This window comes from Haliotis asinina, chromosome 11 (genome assembly GCF_037392515.1).
Source record: "Haliotis asinina isolate JCU_RB_2024 chromosome 11, JCU_Hal_asi_v2, whole genome shotgun sequence".
Taxonomy (NCBI): Eukaryota; Metazoa; Mollusca; class Gastropoda; order Lepetellida; family Haliotidae; genus Haliotis; species Haliotis asinina.
In genome coordinates, this window is record NC_090290.1 from 25212908 (window position 1) to 25232386 (window position 19479).

Sequence of the window (19479 nt, forward strand, 5' to 3'; positions counted from 1 at the left end):
GGGAATGTATCTCTGTCCACGTTGGCCAGGCCGGAGTGCAGATGGGCAATGCATGCTGGGAGTTGTATTGTCTGGAGCATGGCATCCAGCCTGATGGTCAGATGCCCTCTGACAAGACCATCGGGGGTGGTGACGACTCCTTCAACACCTTCTTCAGCGAGACAGGAGCAGGGAAACACGTTCCCAGGGCCGTCTTCGTCGACCTTGAACCCACTGTTGTCGGTAAGTGCCGTAGTTATGAGTGATGTATAGACTTTATTGATTTCAATACAGTCATACCGTTACATGGTCTGTCATGTGGACATTTAATTCAGAAGTGTTTAAGGCATGGCGTGTGTACCACAGGCATTCATAAAGAACTGATGAAGAAAGAAATACTGAGTTCTTTTGATGCAGATGATATATCTTCAGCATTATGTTGACGTGAAGGAGGGTCATGCTGGTATCGGACATATCCTGAAGGTCCATTTCTCTTTAACAGATGAGGTCCGTACCGGCACCTATCGCCAGCTGTTCCATCCCGAGCAGCTGATCACCGGCAAGGAGGACGCCGCCAACAACTACGCTCGTGGCCACTACACTGTAGGCAAAGAGCATATTGACATTGTCCTTGATCGTATCAGGAAGTTGGCTGACCAGTGCACTGGACTCCAGGGCTTCCTCATTTTCCACAGCTTCGGTGGTGGCACCGGCTCCGGCTTCTCTTCACTTCTGATGGAGCGTCTTAGCGTTGACTACGGCAAAAAATCCAAGCTTGAGTTCGCCATTTACCCTTCCCCACAGGTGTCGACCGCCGTAGTGGAACCCTACAACACCATTCTGACCACCCACACCACCCTCGAACACTCTGACTGCGCCTTCATGGTCGACAACGAAGCTATCTACGACATCTGCCGCCGCAACCTCGACATTGAACGTCCAACATACACCAATTTGAACCGTTTGATTGGTCAGATTGTCAGCTCCATCACTGCTTCACTCCGATTTGATGGTGCCCTGAACGTGGATATGACCGAGTTCCAGACCAACTTGGTGCCCTATCCACGTATTCATTTCCCTTTGGCTACCTATGCACCAATCATCTCTGCCGAGAAGGCCTACCACGAACAACTGAGTGTTGCTGAAGTCACCAGTGCTTGTTTCGAGCCCGCCAACCAGATGGTCAAATGCGACCCCCGTCACGGGAAGTATATGGCCTGCTGTCTGCTTTACCGTGGTGATATTGTTCCGAAGGACGTCAACGCTGCCATCGCCACCATCAAGACCAAGAGAACCATCCAGTTTGTCGACTGGTGTCCCACGGGTTTCAAGGTGGGCATCAACTACCAGCCACCAACAGTTGTTCCCGGTGGTGATCTGGCTAAGGTCCAGAGAGCCGTCTGTATGTTGAGCAACACCACCGCCATCGCCGAGGCTTGGGCTCGTCTTGACTACAAGTTTGACCTGATGTACGCCAAGCGAGCCTTCGTCCACTGGTACGTGGGTGAGGGTATGGAAGAGGGAGAGTTCTCCGAGGCCCGTGAAGACTTGGCTGCTTTGGAGAAGGACTACGAGGAGGTTGGAGTCGACTCTGTTGAAACTGAGGAGGGGGAAGAAGAGGAATACTAGACATGGAACTATGACCTTTCTTTTTGGATATTCACAGCAACGGTGATTTCTAGCATTAAATTCCAGTGGAAAGTCACCTATTTATCTGTCAGCGCTAATGTTATCCAGTTAAACATAAAATGTTTCTAAAGCAAATTTGATTTATCCCTTTTTCTCGTCTGAATTCGGACTTTGTTACTTTGTTATTTATCTAAGGACACTGTTGATTTAATCTTTAGCCTGCTGAATCAATTTCAGCATCAGGAATTGATAGGAGGGTGGGTGATTTCTAACAGTCAGTGTGTCACTAAATAAGGAACAACTGAAAAAATATTTGGCTCATTAATACTAGATAGAAAAATGAACATTATCATAAATTACTAAATTACTCGATTGACAGCCCAATGCGTTCTACATTAAGGAACCGAATAAATTGTCCAATTAGCGCAAATCGATTTCAATATTCTTATTACTGATATTTCCTAAATATCTGACTTTAATTTCGTATATTTGAATCAGTAAATATCCGCGCGACGACAAATTAAAAATGAATTCTGAAAAAAAATAATCGAAAACGTTCGTCGTAATTAAATCATAGTTTTGATGTCATCACAGGTCTTATTGAAATGGAACTATTACGTTTATTCAAACGTGTCGTGTCATGAAAATAGCAGAATAAAATACATGATTTATAAGCGTTCATGAGTTTTTCAAGTTTTTCATTTCAAGTGTTACGGTTCTTTAATTTTTGCCGGTGTTCGATCGTGTTACACGTACGAAAAACAAACACGGGAGCGCTTCGTCCAAACCCTACATAAAATATAGCTATTTTGGTCAGAAGAAAGTATACAGAACTCTTCTAAGTAAGACATGGGGAAAAGGGGAGATTTTCTCATTCTACAAGTATTTCATTTATCACTTTCCGTTTAGTATGACGAGAGACAGACGAAAATTAAGATCGTGAAATCCAACCTGTTTTCTGGTAAGTGCAAAGGTCACCGAATGTGATGTCACAGACAGGGATTGCATGATAAAATTCATTCATTATTGAATATTAATAATATAATTTCATCTGGCAAACCCAAATTTAGCACAAGTAACTGTTTAAAATGATTAATCAGAGCTCACAGCAATTTCTTGGTGTATTTTTTACTATATAATCCGCACATAGCCGAACCAGTTTGAGATTGACCCGGAAACAGTAGTCGATCAACACTCCAGATGCAAGTATTTCAGTAATATTTATTTGAATTTTGGTTCATTTTAGACCCATTACTTTGTTGTCCACTGAATATGAAGATAGCAAAGATATAATTGTGATGCATGCTGATGCTAGCTTGTTCTTATTTGTCACATGGTCCGACGCAAAAACGTTTACAAACATCAGCCTCAACAACAGGTGCGCGGATATGGGCGTGGCATTTGTGTTTCAAAATGACATTCACACTTTTGTTTTTGTGACGATGTAGTGTAGTAACTGTACAATGCATGTTTTATAAACTAAAATATATTTTAAGTTATAGTTTCAAATGAAATTGGGGATATTACATGTATGCAAAATTATATGTCTCATTTCAGAACAAGTTGAATTACATTCATAATTTTAACTCTTGTCATATATTGTCATATGCTGACTGATATTAATAATATGACAACTATTTTTTTTTTCTCCCAAATTGACATAGGCAGAGACACTCAGGATGTGCAAATAACCAAATTTTAATTAATGCCTTTCGGTGATGTAGAAAGCTGACAATGTTACACAATTCTTTAATACAAGTACATGAATACCATAAAATATATGGATAGATGTTTCATATTATTTAGTATATTTTGTTTCTTTATAATATCTTGCTAAATATACATCAAATACAAATGGGTGATGACCTATTTTTGTTTTCAACAGTACCTCTTTGGTGAATTATTTTGAATCACACTTGACTAATATCATTGATGTTGTTGCAGTAACAGTATATTTATCAGAAAATGTTATCATTTGATAAAAAAAGAAACCATATACATTTAATCAGCTGTATTGCCTCTGGTGAAAGTAAACAGGCTTCATATTCTGTAAATAGAAATTATCGTACCTTATTATCTTTTCCTGGGTTTAGGAGCAATGTCACAATGTGAAATGAATCTGTTGAACTTTCAAGGATTGTTTCTGTTTGCTGAAGTGTCTGATAATGACATACTCCAGTTATTTAGTGTCCAATAGCCTAAACCACCATAAACAAGAAGTGTCAAGTACAGTCCTCTTTGAATAACAAAAGGCCAAATACAGAGCAGTCTTTCGTTTAGGGTCTGGAAGCATTTGATATGTCTTTGCCACATACATATGGCAATGAGAAATTCTAAATTGAAATCTTAATGAAATAGCTCCAAACTGGACAACGAAAACCACTCATTGCAGAGCTCAGTGTTAGGAAAGAGAAATCTATTTGTCCCTGGTGCCACCTTCAATGATTACCTTGATGCCTCAGACTAACACAGGTTGCACCTCCTGCTTAACAATTATCTGTCATTTGTCTTTTGATATTCCATATTCACAACACCACTACAACAAAATTATATAATTTTATATTACTTCATAAAATTTCATGACATAAAGAACTGAGTCTCTCTGTCAATCATGGTCAGGGTATCAATGCTGCAAGACAGTTTGGATCATCAGTCTGTCAGATGAAGTCTGTTTATGACAGTAAAATATGAACATGGACATTGTGTAAGTAGGTATAAGTATGACCATAAATATGAGGTTACATTTTGAACTAGTGCATTTCTAAATGCTGTATCAAGCCATGCATTGAGTCACATGACAACTTTTTTTTATAAATATGCACACGCACCAAACACTCTGATCTTACAAATTACATGCAGTACAGTAGATATAGAATTAAACCCCGAAAGCTCTGCTTTTTGAAGTAACAGAATTATTTGAACAAAAGATTAGCTGTTTGGCTGTTTTAATGGCTAAAATAAGTACTGATTTTGAGTGAAAAGCATTCCCACAGACGATGACAATTTTGTTCAGATTTTTATGAAAATCATTTACGTTACATTCTTACACACTGGTTTCGTTCGTTTCTGCGAAAGGAAAAATGATTTCATTCATGACATCTTCAATCATCAAAACTGTACTTCTTGTGAAGATATACACAAAACAATATAATGTTATTGTTATGACACACTGACAATTTATAAGTCTCCCCGTGTCAGAGCATTCTTCGAAAAAAAAGACTGTGAAAATCATCGACTTTGGATTTACTAAACTAAAGATCAACACATCGACGGCTAGCTTGAGGAAAAATACTTCAACACAAGCAAAAAATGACAACTGCTATTGAACACAACCAACAGTAACTAATTGAGGAAGACTGAAAGGTAATTCTGGTGCATAGTATGGATCTTACGGGAATTTGAATCAATTTAGAAAATGTATCAATGGTCGTTTTCCAACTCATTTATATTTTACCTCCACGAGTGCCATGCTGTGTACGCGCTTCCGGTTTCATCAAGGATGGGTACAATTACAAATATTGTGATACTGTTTCATGATCTGCATTATATACATATTGAGTCGTTTTCTTTCAATGTATATGAGTTCACATTCTGCTTATGAACACATATTTTCAAACATCCTTAGTGTCTTGTCACTGAGAAAAAACGGCAAGGTTGACCACACCCTTTCGGGTCACCTACAGCTGTCAATATTGTGAATGTTGGAAGGTTTACCAAACAAAATCAAAATAACTCGCTAAATATGGTAATTTCTGTGCAGTGACAATCATATTCACCTATTCACACCATGTAATTAATTCCAGATAAAATAGTTGGATATATCAAAATAATGGCACATTTTCTTCGGCATCACGAAGCATGTGGACTTGTTTGTTTACCGCCGTTGCCATGATCGTTCCTGTTCGTCCAATCGGTGATGTAACATTGAAATTGGTTTTGTTTATAATTATTTAAATCGAAAGTACCAATTGTTAGAAAATGGGAAACGTATGTGCTTTGTCGTCACCAAAGAACAAAAATATTGATGAAATTAATATAAAAAAATATATATATATTTCATTATGAAGAAAATATTAGACTGGGTACCACTCAGCGTGATGTGCTTGAAGTCAACAATAGCCGTTATTTGCGACTGTGTGCCGAGAAATTTGGCGATCACATTTTTAATTCGCAGGCGTTTCGATTTAAGGTATATACACTTATTACAGATTGTATATTTAGAAAGCTGAGAATTAGTGCATTTCATCCATAATTGAAATGACACATAAATCTGACTTGTTGAAAAATTATTGCAAGTTTTATTTCGAGATGTCATTATCATGCTCTCCTGACGAATGGGTTCGATAGTTGCATTGAGACGATTTAAGTAATGAACTGAATAAAATACAGCTGTCATCGACTTCCCTCAGAAACAAGCCTGGTATGCTGCCGACAAATAAAGAAGCTTTTCACTTAAATACCCACTGGGTCGTCGTGATTATCAACTCGAGATTGTAAGATAGCTGTCAGTTTGTTCAAACAAATATATCCAGTGGTGAGATAGTGAGTATTATATTCAGACGACATACTGCTAGACACATATTAGATGATCCTGCGCACTAAACGCATTTGTGACAAGAGAGGCGGTACAACGAATTGGGCGAGTACACTTAGCTGCTACAGGTAGCTTGGCGATTATGCACGTGCAATACATGCTAACCGTGACATGAAATCAACAGCGCATATTCCTTCGAATGATAAGACTGCAATTTCAGGCATAAGATACTGATATTCCACGCTAACCTTTAGTTAAGACGAAGACAAATAGATGATTGGGGCATTCACAAGCATTTTAGATATTCAACAATTTTGTTTAAAAAAACCCCAGGAAAATGTCATTTGCTTCGTGAAATGGATCGGTGGTTCTAAACATATTTGCTGAGTATATTGTGTTCAATTCGTTGGGATTGTACCTGTTCCCAAATCGAGTGTGCTATAACAATTAATGCTTGAAACGCACGGGGAAAATGAACTTCTCGATATTTATCTGACAACCTGTCTCCCTCTTGTTTCAAGTGGATCGTTCTGTGGAGCGTTCCCAAGTATGCAAATTGGGGTCATTTGTCCGGTCGTGGATCATCTTATATGTGTTTACCAATAGTCTATCTTGCTATCATCTCGGTGGATGAATAATCGAGAGACCACTGTGAACAACGTTTCATAAATATGACGAAATCTCCAAGTAAAGCATCTCTGTGAGCGAATGTATGACGTCTTTTCGACACGGCTGTAAGTAGTACTTCAAAAAGCCTCTTCTTTAATGAAACTCCAGGTATCATCACCGACACGAATTTGGGATAGGAACCGATCACCAGAAGATCATTGGACGATGAAGGACCGAGAGCGTCTTGAAATATGCATGGCCCTCGGAATATGATCACCGAAATTAAGTAGCTTAACGTATGGATGGAACAATGTAATATTGGACAAACTTGAAAGCTGGGCACACGTAATTTGAATCCCATAGCGGAAACAGCGTGGTCGTTAATTCGAAAATAGATGTGTATCACACTGCCATCATCCGGGCAACAGTATGAAACGAGATTGCGGCATCATTATGTTTACAAAATATTGCATGATGTTCTGTGACCTTCCTGCGAACCTCACATCTGTACAACTGTTGGAACAGAAGAACACGATTGTGATGTTTTCCACGGCGGCTGTGAGGAAAACACAACTGGTCTTCATGGACAGGTGAACCTTACGTTCCAGAATGGTCTGGGGTTGATTCACCTGGTGTTGCTAGGCTCAAAACATGGTCCCGATATTGTATGGCAATACGAATCTGGTGACAACCAAAATCACAAACTGTCACCCAGATATAGTCAACATAAAACATTGAGACAGTCAGTCATTTTAAACTATGGAAGAACCAGTCATATAGAGACAATCATTCTAAACCGTGGGAGAACCAGTCACATAGAGACAATCATTCTAAACTGTGGAAGAACCAGTCACATAGTGAGTGAGTGTGTGAGTGAGTTTAGTTTTACGCTGCACTCAGCAATATTCCAGCTATATGGCGGCGGTTTGTAAAATAATCGAGTCTGGACCATGCAATCCAGTGATCAACAACATCGATCTGCGCAATGGGGAACCGATGACATGAGTCAACCAAGTCAGCAAGCCTGACTACCCGATCCCGTTAGTCGCCTCTTACGACAAGCACATACGTCAAGCTGTTATGGCAAGCATGGGTTGCTGAAGGCCTATTCTACCCCGGGACCTTCACGGGTCACCTGTCACATTGAGACAATCATTCTAAACCGTTGGAGAACCAGTCACATTGAGACAATCATTCTAAAATGTGGAAGAGCCAGTCACATTGAGACAGTCATTCTAAACTGTGGAAGAACCGGTCACCCTTAGACAGTCATTCTAAACTTGGAAGAACCGGTCACCCTGAGACAGTCATTCTAAACTATGGAAGAACAAGTCACCCTGAGACAGTCATTCTAAACTGTGGGAGATCCAGTCACATTGACACAGTCATTCTAAAGTGTGGGAGATCCAGTCACATTGAGACAGTCATTCTAAACTGTGGGAGATCCAGTCACCCTGAGACAGTCATTCTAAACTGTGGGAGATCCAGTCACCCTGAGACAGTCATTCTAAACTGTTGGAGATCCAGTCACCTTGAGACAGTTGAATTTACACACATTCATCACGATCACTGGTGTTCCTCAATCTGGTGGTTCCTCGTAGGCCAAAAGATTCTTCGTGAGTGGACTAACAGCCATGAAGTAAAAGCACCAATGTTACGACAGGACATCCCTGCACCACGCAAGCCAGTAGCTTGCCATCATGTATTTCCAAAACGTCTTGCATTGTCAAGTAGTGTCTTTTACGTCATTTCAGGAAACCGTATCACACAATTTTGAATTGTATACTCCACTTTCATTACTATGTCAGGCGGCCACTCATCTGGTGATTGTTGAAGGAAGGATGGACCATTCTGCCAAGCGGAAGAATTTGCAAGCTTCTCCAGTGTCTTGCCTCTAGTAAGATCATCAGCAGGGTTATCTTTCGTGTTCACATACCGCCAATCTGCAACGTTGGTCAGAGTTTGAATCTCTGCAACCCTGGTTCCAACAAATACCTTATATCTGCACGAATCAGATCTCAGCCAAGGCAGCACTGTTGTTGAATCACTCCACAAGGTGACTCTTTCAATAGGTAAGGTAAGTTCTCTGTTCAGCATGTCTGCAAGTTGTGCTCCCACCAGTGCTGCTGAGAGTTCAAGTCGAGGTATGGAAAGCTGACGTTTTGGAGCAACTCTGGATCTGGCTTCTACAAAGCTGACATAAACCTTTCCTTGATACACTGTCCGAAGGAAGGCAACTGCTCCATACACACGCTCCGAGGCATCCGAGATGATATGTAGTTGTTGAACTGAATTCGTGGTATGAACATGATGAGGCGTGTAACATCGAGGTAGATTCACGTTCTCAATGTTCGGTAGCTAATTTTCCCATGAACATCACTTCTCATATTCACTTCCCTCCACAATAGATGCATCCCAGTGTCTCTTCAATTTCCACAGATCTTGGACAATGACATTTGTTCTTGCTGTGAAAGGAGTTAAATATCCCAAGGGGTCATACTGGCTTGCCAAGATTCGATATATGACTTTCGTGGTGAGGCAATCATGGCTAATTTCCTTGACCCTATATCCAAGCACATCACTGTCACATTGCCACTGGAGTCCCAAGGTTCCTTCTGTAAGTCCTGCTTCGCCAAGACTGAGCCAACGTTCATAATTGGCTGCCTGGTCCTCTGTAGGTAGATCATCCACTGCCTGAGGTGGAATCCGCCTTTATCCAGCAAAGCACTCATGTCATGTACTAACACTTTGGCTTCCGCTGCTGTGGGAACGCTGTCTAGGCAGTTGTCTACATAGAAAGCTGTGGCAACTGATCTGTATACATCAGGGTTTTCCTCTTTGTGACCATGTGCATGTGTCTGCAGTGCATATGTGGCACAGCAAGGGCTTCAGGTGGTTCTGAAAGGTAGCACCTGCCATTCATAAATGTTTGGTGGAACTGTCTGATCCATGTCACGCCAGATGAATCGTAGTAAGGGTCGATCCTTTGGCAGTAGTCTCACTTTGTGGAACATGGCCTTTATGTCACCTGAGATTGCTACGCGATGCTGTCTGAAACGCAGTAAGACTCCAATCAGGGACGATCCAAGTTGAGGCCCAGGAAGTAAATTCTCATTCAGGGTTCTGCTTTCATAGCTGTACGAGCAATTGAACACCAAACGACTCTTTCCAATGTGTTGCACAATATGATGTGGAATGTACCAAGATTCAGCACTTTCCCCTGCCTCTTCCGGGCTGATAATCTTCACGTAACCTGCATCTACGAACTTCTGAATCTCTTCCTTGTGCACATGAGCTAGTTCAGGATTTGACGTAAGTCTCATTTTTGTACGGATGAGATTATGCTTAACAGATTCTTCTGTGGCAATAAGGGAAACTCCACTATTAATCCTAAGCAAGGGGGAAGCATATCGCACTACTTCATACATCTCAACTCTTTCTGTGAATGTCTCTAAAGTTTCCAAGGCTTGCTTGTCCTGCTTTGACCTGGTCACATCCTTTGTTCCATTGGGAACTGCATCAATCTGCCACAGTTTCTCAACATTACTCCAAAGCTCAGGATCACGGTGAACACTGGAAGTGAGTAGACACTGCTCAACTGTCTGTGACATCCGTAAGTGTAAGTGCATGTCTGCTTGACCTTGTAAAGACCAGCCTAGTCGCGTATGTACAGCGACCGGTGCTCCCTTGGGTCCAAACTGCACAGGCTCCTGTGGGAGAATTATGTCTGCATAATCTGAGCCAATCAGGATCACACGCTGTGCATTGTAGATGGAGGGTAGAGGATAATCTCTCAAATGTGGCCATCTGATCTGCAAATCCTTCACTGGATACGTGTACTCTGACAGGCAAAGTGAAGGTGAGGTGAACGCATTTGATATTGGATACTGAATCTGTGGCGAGTCACCTGGCGATGTGGAAAGGTTGACACTCTTCCCTGTACAACGGTAAGATTCATGCCGGATTGTTGACAGGAGGATTTCATCTGTTCTACCACAGAGTTTAAGCCTTTCTGCAGTTGATGTGAAAATCATAGTTCGTTGTGATCCATCATCCAGGACAGCGTATGTTTCCATCTGACCACCTGGGCCATGGAGGACAACATTAACAAATTTCAACATAACAGAGCATGGTTTGGAGGGTTGATCAACATAAACTGCTGGTTTCTCTGTCATGACTGAATATACCTTGTTAGTTTGGGCTTTAACAGCATCATGGAGTACAGTCAAGTGCAGTCCTTGCAGGTGTGGCACACTTTCCTGAGTGTACAGTCTACCGGTTTGTGAGTACGTGCACACTTTGAGCATCGGTTCCCTTCTTTCATCCATCTGATAATTCCGTCTAATGATAGTTTCTGAAACTCCTTACAAGAGTTCAAATAGTGTTCTGAGGAAGAGCAGTAAGGGCAGTAGGCTATGAACTTGGTCATCGTCTTTGTCTCATCCCTACTTACTGTACTGGATGTAGGAATATGGGTACTTGGGTTTCGTGAGTCAGATCGCGTATGGAAACTGGTCATCATTGTTGGTTCATTTCTCCTTGGTGGTACTCGTCTGAATCGACCTATGTTCAAGGGTTTGTTGCCACTGCCTGATCGGTTGTCATCATTATGATATGATGAGGTGACTTGACCAGATAAACGTCTGGCTTGAGATTTAATCTGAAGCCAATAACTAAACTGAGAAAGAGTGTAGGTTTGACTTGAGTGCTCTCCTATCACACCTGTCTTGAGGCAATGTTCAATGAAACTATCTTTTAGCCTCACTGGTAGCTTACTCAACAGTCTATCCACATGGGAACCACACTGTAACTCTGCACAACTCTCACCATCCAGAGATTTCAGCACCCCAACCAGGGAATGTACAGCAAGGGCAAAGTTCTCAAATGCCTCATTATCTCCAAACTTTACAAAGGGCATACTCAAAATTGCTCCAAGCTCTCCTTGAACTAACTGACGAGGCTGACCGTACTTATTCTTGAGGGCTTCAAAGGCTTCGGGGTAAGGCTGTGGTGCATACATGTATGCTTCTGCTAAACGTTTAGCTCTGCCACCCAGCCTATCAAGCAACAACTGGTATTTGTACTGTTCAGTTAAATGAGTATGGACATTGACCAGATTATCCAGGGCCATTTTGAGAATGGCAAAGTCCTTTTCCTTCTCGCTGTTGAACAAAGGCAAAGTAGGTCGTGGAATCCCATATGATGAGGAAATCAATAGTTCAGTCATGTTTGGTATCATAGGTGGAGTTTGTCCATGAGGGAAACTTGGTGGACCATAAGTTTGGGGTCCAAAGGATGTGTCCCCAGAAGAAGGGTGAACTGGAGCACTTTGGAATGGTTCAGCAGCTATGTTTGGGAAATTCGGTGGCAAGGATGGCTCATCCGGTTTCACACAAGTTTCCTTCTCATATGGTACAGGCATGGCATTATGAACAGAATGCAGAGTCCTCTTGGTTAGTCTTCTCAGTTTTGAAAACAACTTGTTCAACCTGGTTTTCAACATTTGCCATTACAGCTTGCTGACCATGTGTTGATGGGGTAATAGTGGTGGAAGTGGTTACTGCAGCTGGTGGATTCAAACCTATTCCTATCAGGGATGCCAAAAGATCTGCCTCCTTCAAGGAATTCTCTGCTTTGCGGATCCTGCGCTCTCGTCCCAGTTCAGTATTCCTTTTTATGACGCTGCCTTATCACTAGACGTTCAATGTCTTCTGCTCGCTTTCGAGCCCTAAGCATTTGCTCCTCTGCTTCCATGCGGGCTAAATATGCTTTATCATTTAACACCCTCATTTCTTCATCAACCTTGGCATCTTCTATAGCCTGTCTCTTTAGTTCAGCTAACTCTAGTTGCCTTCTTTGTCTCGTTAATTCTGCTGATTGGAGATCACTGAGTTTAGAGGTAAGTGACACATCTGACATATCTGAACGTCTGGATACATTTGAAGTCTTGGTTATCATGGAGTGTTTAGTTTTGCAGTGATCAGACTTCTCTACAGAGCGAACTGACTTGTCTATATTCCTGCCATCTGGGAGATTTAACACATAATCTGTCAAATGGTGTGGTAAATGTCTCTCTCGTGAGGATTGACGTAAAGACATAATACCCTGAATCAAACCTTGGGCACTGGCAGTGGAGGTTGTCACCGTTGATGTCCAGAGTGGGGGTGTCTTCGTGATGGCATTGGTAACTGCATGGGAGACTGGGTCGGCTAGCCTTTCCATGTTGGAAAATTTAGATTCATCACTAAAGACACGGTTCAGTGGCTGTCCATCCATTTGGCAACGTATCCGGCTCGCGGGACCATGAAAAGCAGTGTCTGTTTCATGCTTCAAGGCTTTATTCCAGAGCACATGGCAATGGGTACATGGAGGCCGCCATCTTGTGTTCTACGAAAACATGAACTTTTTTCGAAAATAGGGAATGGTAAGCGGAATGCAATAACCTAAGTGAAATAAATCAAATCCTTCACATCAGAACTCTTATCAGAGTGTACATTAGGCGACACATTTCACATTCGGAAATTTACATGATGAAAGCATAAGTCATCTCTTTTAGAAAAGCGATGCTTTCGCACTGGTACAAAACGAGACTTTTTGGCTCATATGAAAACATATGTTACAGTAATATCAGAACAGCCAAATGTCGCTGCACAAAAGTTGAAACCTGGTATTGTGAAAACATTGGATGAATATGACTTCATTTGATCCTTGCAGTCATCGAGAAACCGATATTCCCACCATACTTCATGTTGATCATGCTGCAATGCATCGTTATAAAATGATTAGGTTACGAACAGTAACTGCAGACGTTGTAGTCTTTGGAATCGCCAATGCTCGCTAAATACAATGTTTATTCATAATGCAGGAAATTAACCATCCCAAAACACACTCCCGTGATAACCTATATATATATATGATTTCATTTTGTATGTACCGTGTTACTAAGAAGGTAGTCAAATAGAACTAACGAGCTATAGAACGCATATAGTCCGGATTAGTTGGGTAGAAACAACATAATTATAACAGACTTAACACTACTTGTCTAAAGCACATGAAGTAGACCTCATTTTCCCTCCCAAAGTTGGTAGGTCTGCTTCATGTGCAGAAACCCGCCGTCATGTAGCTGGAATATTGCTTTGTGCGGCGCAAAGCTAAACTCAGTCAAATTCATCAAGAACTCCACAACAATGTACATCCCCTTACAGTGAATACTCCACGTGTCCGTGTGTTGAGTGTACAATGTTATTGTGGACTTGCCCATTTTGAGTGCCTCCATATGTGAAAATGTTCCCAGTTAGGCATCAGTTAATAAAATGTTTTATGCTTTTATCATTAAATGCACAATTTGGCTGTTTAGTATTCGTCTTCCGGGTTCTGACCAATCAAATGATTCATTGTCCTTCTATGTTGGTATCAGTTGGCAGTTTACACTTAAGGACATCCCAGGGATAGGAATAATTCTATCATCAGAGCAGCTATGGCAACTGTAGATACAAAGCAGCCAATGTATTTAAACCATCGATGTTTCCTCCTCACATACATCAACCAACCAAGACGTCACGATTCAGTGCTTGTATGAAGAAACAAAGCACGAGGCACAAGTGGTTTTAAATGATTAAAGTGCTGGAGACGAAATGTTGATAGTGACAATTGTCTTGCGACTGTCTTGGCAACGAGCCCGGTACAATTGATCACCACTGTTGTCACAGTTTCATTCGTCTCGCCGGTCTCCATCGGAAAGGTTTCAGCGAGTTCGTCTTTGACAGAACAGGTACCACTGTAAGCTCACCATGGTAAGTACAATGTTTTGCTTAAGGCAGTAACATGAAGCCACAGTGGCTGGTACAGATGCACCGGTGTTTCGGGCACTTCGAGTATACCTTTAGACGCTCGCTTGTAGGGACTTCTGATATGGGAGTGTTGGTGTCATTCATATGCTGTTAATAACATAACTCAGTCATCAAAAAGTTATGTTTAGCATTATAAAAACTGCGCAGTCAAAACGATCTTCAAGGTAACAGAAGAATGGTAGGGATTCCTGTAAATACCTTACATTTGTAATCACGGTTATCATAATCAACACAGTTTTTAATGATGAGAAGAGGTGTTGTGTAGAGTGTTGTGAGATTGACTTAAAGTAAGGGATCCTGTTGTGGATGAGTGTATTTAAACTATGCCCTAGAGATTAGCCTACAATATAAAAGCAACTATTTATCCACTGTTAGGTACTTGTGGATACACATGTGTATTCAGATATGCCTGTAAGGAACTGTGTGTGCTGTGTACCAGTGACTCTACCTGTTTTATCAATATTGTTCTGTCAATGTTTATTCGAAACTAACAGCGAATGAATGAGTATGGTGTTACATCGCTTTTAGCAACATTCCAGCAATAGCACGGCTTTGGACACCAGACATGGGCTTCACATATTGTGCCCATGTGGGGAAATGATGAACTGGACGATGTCATTTAGAAAGCTCATGAACGTTATTCCGCTGTCTGTGTCATCCTCGTGGATGTATCACGCCGTGTGCAGTCTCCCGTGATGCTGCCATGGCAACCGTAGTGTTATGTTTACATCGACAAACTAAGTGAACCAGATAGTCATTTGTCCGTGACGTCATCACTGATAAGATGGTGTGAAATCATGGAAGATATTGATATGTATGCTATGTCCTATTCAACAGTCATCACTTCAGATTGGATGACGTAATTATACAGCCATCACTGAAACGAATGTCGATACATATTCTTTGAGAGTACTGATCGAGTTAAACGGCATTGTTGTTGACTCATTCACCAAAATATTTAATTATTCAATATTATGATTATAAAGTAAGTTCCATGATATGAGTAAGATAGTGAGTCAGTTTAGTTTTACGCCGCATTCAGCAATTTTCCGGCTATATGGCGGCGGTCACCTTACGTGAACCACAGCTACTAAAATACTACAGGCGAAAATTATATATAACTCACTTTAATTGTACAGAGATGCTTCGTCCAGGAGTTCCGTAATATCTGGTGTAGCATTAATCAGTCTTGATGTCAAACTCACATATAACTATACAATGGCAACATTGAAGACTGCTTTCAACCATCCTCAGAGACAAATTCCATTTGGTGTAAAGGTTGTAAACACCTGTGAATGTGACATGAAGTTGCTTTAGAGTGAACGTCTGTACATTTGATGTTCGAAGTATTACACGTGCACAGCCCCTCTGAATCTCTCTTGATACAGTTGTAAACATAGCCACCACATATCTGCTCTACGAACCTGTTTTCATGCAAGTTCTAAAAGTCAACCTTACTTATGTTTCCAGAGGGAATGTATCTCTATCCACGTCGGCCAGGCCGGGTGTCAGATTGGCAATGCATGCTGGGAGTTGTATTGTCTGGAGCATGGCATCCAGCCTGATGGTCAGATGCCCTCTGACAAGACCCTCGGTGGTGGTGACGACTCCTTCAACACCTTCTTCAGCGAGACTGGAGCAGGGAAACATGTCCCCAGGGCCATCTTCGTCGACCTTGAACCCACTGTTGTCGGTAGGTGCCGTGGTTATGAGTGGCTTATATTTTTTCTGAATATATTACAGTCATACCTTTACATGGTCTGTGTCCATTTAATTCAGAAGTGCTTAAGACATGGCGTGTGTACCACAGGCATTTATGAAAAACTGACGAAGAAAGAAATCAAATGTTCTTTAGACGCAGATGATTGATCTTCAGTATCATCTTGACAAGAAGAAGAATCATTTTGGTATCAGAACATATCCTGAAGGTCCATTTCTCTTTAACAGATGAGGTCCGTACCGGCACCTACCGCCAGCTGTTCCATCCCGAGCAGCTGATCACCGGCAAGGAGGACGCCGCCAACAACTACGCTCGTGGCCACTACACCGTAGGCAAAGAGCTTATTGACCTTGTCCTTGACCGCATCAGGAAGTTGGCTGACCAGTGCACTGGACTCCAGGGCTTCCTCATCTTCCACAGCTTCGGTGGCGGAACTGGCTCCGGCTTCACCTCTCTCTTGATGGAACGGTTGTCTGTGGACTACGGCAAGAAAGCCAAGCTTGAGTTCGCCATTTACCCTTCCCCACAGGTATCGACCGCCGTCGTGGAGCCCTACAACTCCATCCTGACCACCCACACCACCTTGGAACACTCCGACTGCGCCTTCATGGTCGACAACGAGGCTATCTACGACATCTGCCGACGTAACCTCGACATTGAACGTCCAACATACACCAATTTGAACCGTCTGATTGGTCAGATTGTCAGCTCCATCACTGCCTCTCTCCGATTTGATGGTGCCCTGAACGTGGATATGACTGAATTTCAGACCAACTTGGTGCCCTATCCACGTATTCACTTCCCTTTGGCTACCTATGCACCAATCATTTCTGCGGAGAAGGCCTACCACGAACAGTTGAGTGTTGCTGAAGTCACCAGTGCTTGTTTCGAGCCCGCCAACCAGATGGTCAAATGCGATCCCCGTCACGGCAAGTACATGGCCTGCTGTCTGCTTTACCGTGGTGATGTCGTCCCGAAGGACGTCAACGCTGCCATCGCCACCATCAAGACCAAGAGGACCATCCAGTTCGTTGACTGGTGTCCAACTGGTTTCAAGGTGGGCATCAACTATCAGCCACCAACAGTTGTCCCCGGTGGTGACGTGGCCAAGGTCCAGAGAGCCGTCTGTATGTTGAGCAACACCACTGCTATTGCCGAGGCCTGGGCTCGTCTTGACCACAAGTTTGACCTGATGTACGCGAAGCGAGCCTTCGTCCACTGGTACGTGGGTGAGGGTATGGAAGAGGGAGAGTTCTCCGAGGCCCGTGAAGACTTGGCTGCTTTGGAGAAGGACTACGAGGAGGTTGGAGTCGACTCTGTTGATGCCGAGGGTGAGGAGGAAGGAGACGAATACTAGACATGGAACTTCTTGTGTCCTTTCTTGTTAGATATTCTTTCACAAATATAACTGTATTCCGGGGAACTGTGATTTCTAGCATTAAACTACAGCGAAAAGTCACCTGTTTATCTGTCAACCCTAATGTTATCCAGTTTAAACATCAAATGTTCTAATAGCAAATTTGTTTTTATCCCTTTTGACGTCTGAATTCGGACTCTGTTACTTTTTGTTTATCCAAGAACAGTGTTGATTTAAAGTAATAAACTGAATAAAATACAGCTGTTATCAACGTTCTCCATTTGTTTTGTTTCCCGTCAGCATAATGAGGCCAAGATGGTGGTATTTGTCATGACCGTTTCTATTAATTCTCCACACCTTGATTAAGTAGACTCTACAATACTAGCTATGTATTTGCAAAGCATAGCAGATTGTATTTTAATCACGGCATCTTAGTTTACTGCTTGAGGAAAGACATCTATCAGAGAAACAAGCCTGGTATGCTGCCGACAAATAAAGAAACATTTCACTTAAATAACCACTGAGTCGTCGTGATAGCTGTCAGTTTGTTTAACCAAACATCTCCAGTAGTTAGATAGTAACTGTTATGCTAACACGGTTTATTCCATCTTCCCGTTATTTCGGTGCGTGTGAATGAGAGCGGTATTTCACGAAAAGTCTAAGCGGCGAGTGTTTGACTTCTTTTCAACAAGGCAGCAAGTAGTACTTCAAAAAGGCCGCAACATTAAGGAAACACCAGGTATCATCACCGACACGAATCTAGGATAAGAACCGATCACTAGAAGATCCCTGAACGTTGAGGGAACAACAGCGTCTTGAAATGAACATGCATGGCCATTCGGAATATGATCACCGTAATTGAGTAGCTTAACGTATGGATGGAACAATGTAATACTGGACAAACTTGAAAGCTGGGCACACGTAATTTGAATCCCATAGCGGAAACAGCGTGGTCGTTAATTCGAAAATAGTTGTGTATCACACTGCCATCATCCGGGCAACAGTACAAAGGATGAAACGAGATTGCGGCATCATTATGTTTACACAATATTGCATGATGTTCTGTGACCTTCTTGCGAACCTCACATCTGTACAACTGCCGGAACAGAAGAACACGATTGTGATGTTCTCCAGGGCGGCTGTGAGCAAAACACAACTTCTCTTCATGAACAGATGAACCTGTAGAATTGTAGAGAAAATCGCTGTAAACTGTGTGGGAAACTTGTGACAATCAATCTAAAGTTTGGGAGAACCAGTCACCCTGGGATAATTATAATAAACAACAGGAGAACCAGTCACTTAGGACCAATTCAGATCAACTGTGAGAGAAAACGTTATCCAGAGACAGTTCACATAAACTGTGGGAGAACCGGTCACCACAACCAGTGGGGGAATCCGTTACCCAGAGACAGTCACCATACACATTTGGGGAATACGTCACCCAAAGACAGTCACCATACACATTTGGGGAATACGTTACCCAGAGACAGTCACCATACACATTTGGGGAATGCGTTACCCAGAGACAGTCACCATACACATTTGGGGAATACGTTACCCAGAGACAGTCACCATACACATTTGGGGAATGCGTTACCCAGAGACAGTCACCATACACATTTGGGGAATACGTTACCCAGAGACAGTCACCATACACATTTGGGGAATACGTTACCCAGAGACAGTCACCATACACATTTGGGGAATACGTCACCCAGAGACAGTCACCATACACATTTGGGGAATACGTTACCCAGAGACTGTCACCATACACATTTGTGAAATACGTTACCCAGAGACA

At 42.2% G+C, this 19479-nt stretch overlaps 2 protein-coding genes across 2 annotated transcripts; both read left to right on the forward strand.

The window, feature by feature from the left end:
* Positions 1-1742, forward strand: LOC137256011 (tubulin alpha-1 chain-like). The gene is made up of 2 exons (XM_067793666.1): positions 1-222; positions 482-1742. Exons 1-2 carry the CDS (start codon positions 42-44, stop codon positions 1606-1608), a joined length of 1308 nt encoding a protein of 435 aa, XP_067649767.1. The 5' UTR covers positions 1-41; the 3' UTR covers positions 1609-1742.
* Positions 1743-14456: 12714 nt separating this feature from the next.
* On the forward strand, positions 14457-17949 carry LOC137255752 (tubulin alpha-1A chain-like). Its single transcript, XM_067793265.1, has 3 exons — positions 14457-14544; positions 16072-16294; positions 16549-17949. Exons 1-3 carry the CDS (start codon positions 14542-14544, stop codon positions 17676-17678), a joined length of 1356 nt encoding a protein of 451 aa, XP_067649366.1. The 5' UTR covers positions 14457-14541; the 3' UTR covers positions 17679-17949.
* The last annotated feature ends 1530 nt before the right edge of the window (positions 17950-19479 follow it).